The 2183-nt window shown below is 57.7% G+C and overlaps 1 protein-coding gene across 1 annotated transcript in view; it reads right to left on the bottom strand.

Moving 5' to 3' along the window:
- Positions 1-403: 403 nt before the first annotated feature.
- The window catches only part of GATA4 (GATA binding protein 4), an 8659-nt gene continuing 6879 nt past the window's right edge, over positions 404-2183 (bottom strand). The window contains exons 4-5 of the mRNA XM_011359443.2: positions 1901-2049; positions 404-880 (exon numbers count right to left, since the gene is read on the bottom strand). Of these exons, the coding sequence (XP_011357745.1) occupies positions 698-880; positions 1901-2049 (332 nt within the window). The 3' untranslated portion in view covers positions 404-697. The remainder of the gene's footprint in view (positions 881-1900; positions 2050-2183) is intronic.

Here is a 2183-nt window from a genome sequence, read left to right as displayed (position 1 = left end):
CTGGGGAGGCCAAGTTCCAAGCTGCGACTCTGCCGACGCAGCCCCCTGTGGTGGGTGACACCGCCTCTCCTCCATCTCCCTACGGAGCACCCAGTGACACCGGCGCTATGCCTGACATCTCTGGAGTCAAGATTCAGTATTGAGGAATGCAGGGGGTGTGCAGAGCCTGAAGGGGAGTGTTGGGCAAAGGTAGCTGATGCCCGAAGGGGCCTGTCACATCCAAATGCATGTCAAACAGGTGCCCTGGCTCAGGCTGGAGCAGGGGTCCCAGTGCCCTGACGCTCCACCTGCCCTCAGATCCAGGGTGCTGCGAACTAGCGGAAAAACCACCATCTTGGGCCATAGTGGTGGAAAGGCAGGGGAAGGACTTCTCATCTCTTGTCAGGGGTGGAGTGGGGCAGAAAATGAGAAAAAGTCTGTAACTCCACAGAAGGGACTTAAGTGTGCTCCTAGCAAAGGGTGGGCGCTTCCAGATCAGAGTCTGGGCTCCTTCCAGCCCCCCACCTTGAAAAGGCATCTGACGAAATGCAGCACCCACTTCCCCTAACCAAATCGTCGACTTCAAGTTTCTTCCCAGTTGTTGTTCCGGAGTCATTCCCAGACAGAGCAGGCCGGCCGCTGGGAGCCCAGAGCCTCGGCTCTGCTGTTCTCCAAGTCGCAAGTCCATGCAGGAATCTGAGGAGGAAGGGAGGTGACATTACGCAGTGATTATGTCCCCGTGACTGTCAGCCAAGGCCAGGCTGTTCCAAGGGTCCTGCTTGGAGCTGGCCTGAGGCGACTGGCTGACAGAAGACGCGTAGCCTTGTGGGGAGAGCTTCAGGGCCGAGAGGACCGGGTGGATGGAGGGCCCGTGGCCAGACATCGAACCGACTGAGAACGTCTGAAAGCAGAAGTGCAAGAAGAGGTCAATGGAATCGCTCCCGAGGACTCAGGCGGGAGGTCTGGGCCGAGAGGGGTGCCCCATTATGCAGGTGTCCCCAGGCTGGCTCCCACCCCTCGAAGAGGCACCAGAAGAGAAGGCCAAAAGACAAGGGCAGGACAAGGGACCCCGGCACTTTTGTTTTCACTACCCCTGTGCTATGGGATGCAAAGGGGCTGCGTGGTTCATCGGGTGCTTCTGAGCAGTACGCGCGCAACCCAGGAGGTTTGTGAATGTTCCAGTTTTTCAGAAGGCTCTGATAATTATCCAGCCTCCTGTACAGCGTACAGGCAGGGGAGACATCAGAGTTAATACGTGATCAGAGTTAAGACTGTGATCAGGCTTGCGAGCATCCTGATCCCAAATGACAGGAACCACAGAGGGGAGGGGTGGAGGCGCAGGGATGTCATCATATCCAAAAGAGGGGAGTGAGGGGACTGCAAGCCCAGCTTCTGCACACACAGACGGAGCTGGGCCCGCAACCGGCTCGCATCAACATGGCATCCTGCCCTCTGCATTTCCATGCCCTTCCCAGGCTAAGATGGCCCTCCTCTCCTTCCTGCTGTTAAATCTACCCATCTAGGGTCAAAACAGCCCTCACTTGGGAGACAGACTTGCCTAGAAAGCCCGACCCACCTTCTGCCTCCTGCAGCCCGCTGCACTTGTACCTCCCTCCCCAATGCACGCAGTCGGATTGAGGCTGTAGTTGTGTGTCATATTCTGTGCCAGCCCCAGACTCCAAAGGTCCTGGCACAGAGGAGCTGCCACACATGTGTGTCTCACAGTTGTGTGTCTAAATCACTGTAGCTTGATCAGATGTGCTGAAATAAATCCCCTAGTCTGGCGAGGTGGGGGAGGGCCTGAGGGAACTGGTCAGCTCCCTCGGCCACGTGCTTCAGGCTCCAGTGCTGGCCAGGCCACCCGGTGCTCTGAAACCTACTTTCCCATGGGCCGTCCCTTCTCTCCCAGCCAGGGCTATACCTGGGAAATGGAGCTGCTGTGTCCGTAGTGGGACGCCAGCCCGGGCTCTGTCTTGATGGGGCGCATCTCTTCACCACTGCTGGTGGCTGCAGTGCTGGAGTTGCTGGAAGCGCTGCTCGTGGGAGGAAGGCTCTCACCGCCGGAGGGACCTGGAACAAGGCAGAGTCAGGACACCCAGAGCAGGGGCAGGGAACAAACGGAGGGCAGTCCTTTGGGACAGCCAAGGTAGGTCCATATTAATGGTTTATTTACATTTGCTGGGGAGAGAAGCAGGAGTCTTTCA

The sequence above is a fragment of the Pteropus vampyrus genome, unplaced genomic scaffold (assembly GCF_000151845.1).
Source record: "Pteropus vampyrus isolate Shadow unplaced genomic scaffold, Pvam_2.0 Scaffold47, whole genome shotgun sequence".
NCBI lineage: Eukaryota > Metazoa > Chordata > Mammalia > Chiroptera > Pteropodidae > Pteropus > Pteropus vampyrus.
The sequence above is the reverse complement of the archived record's forward strand: the minus strand, read 5'-3'. Positions and strand labels throughout refer to the sequence as shown.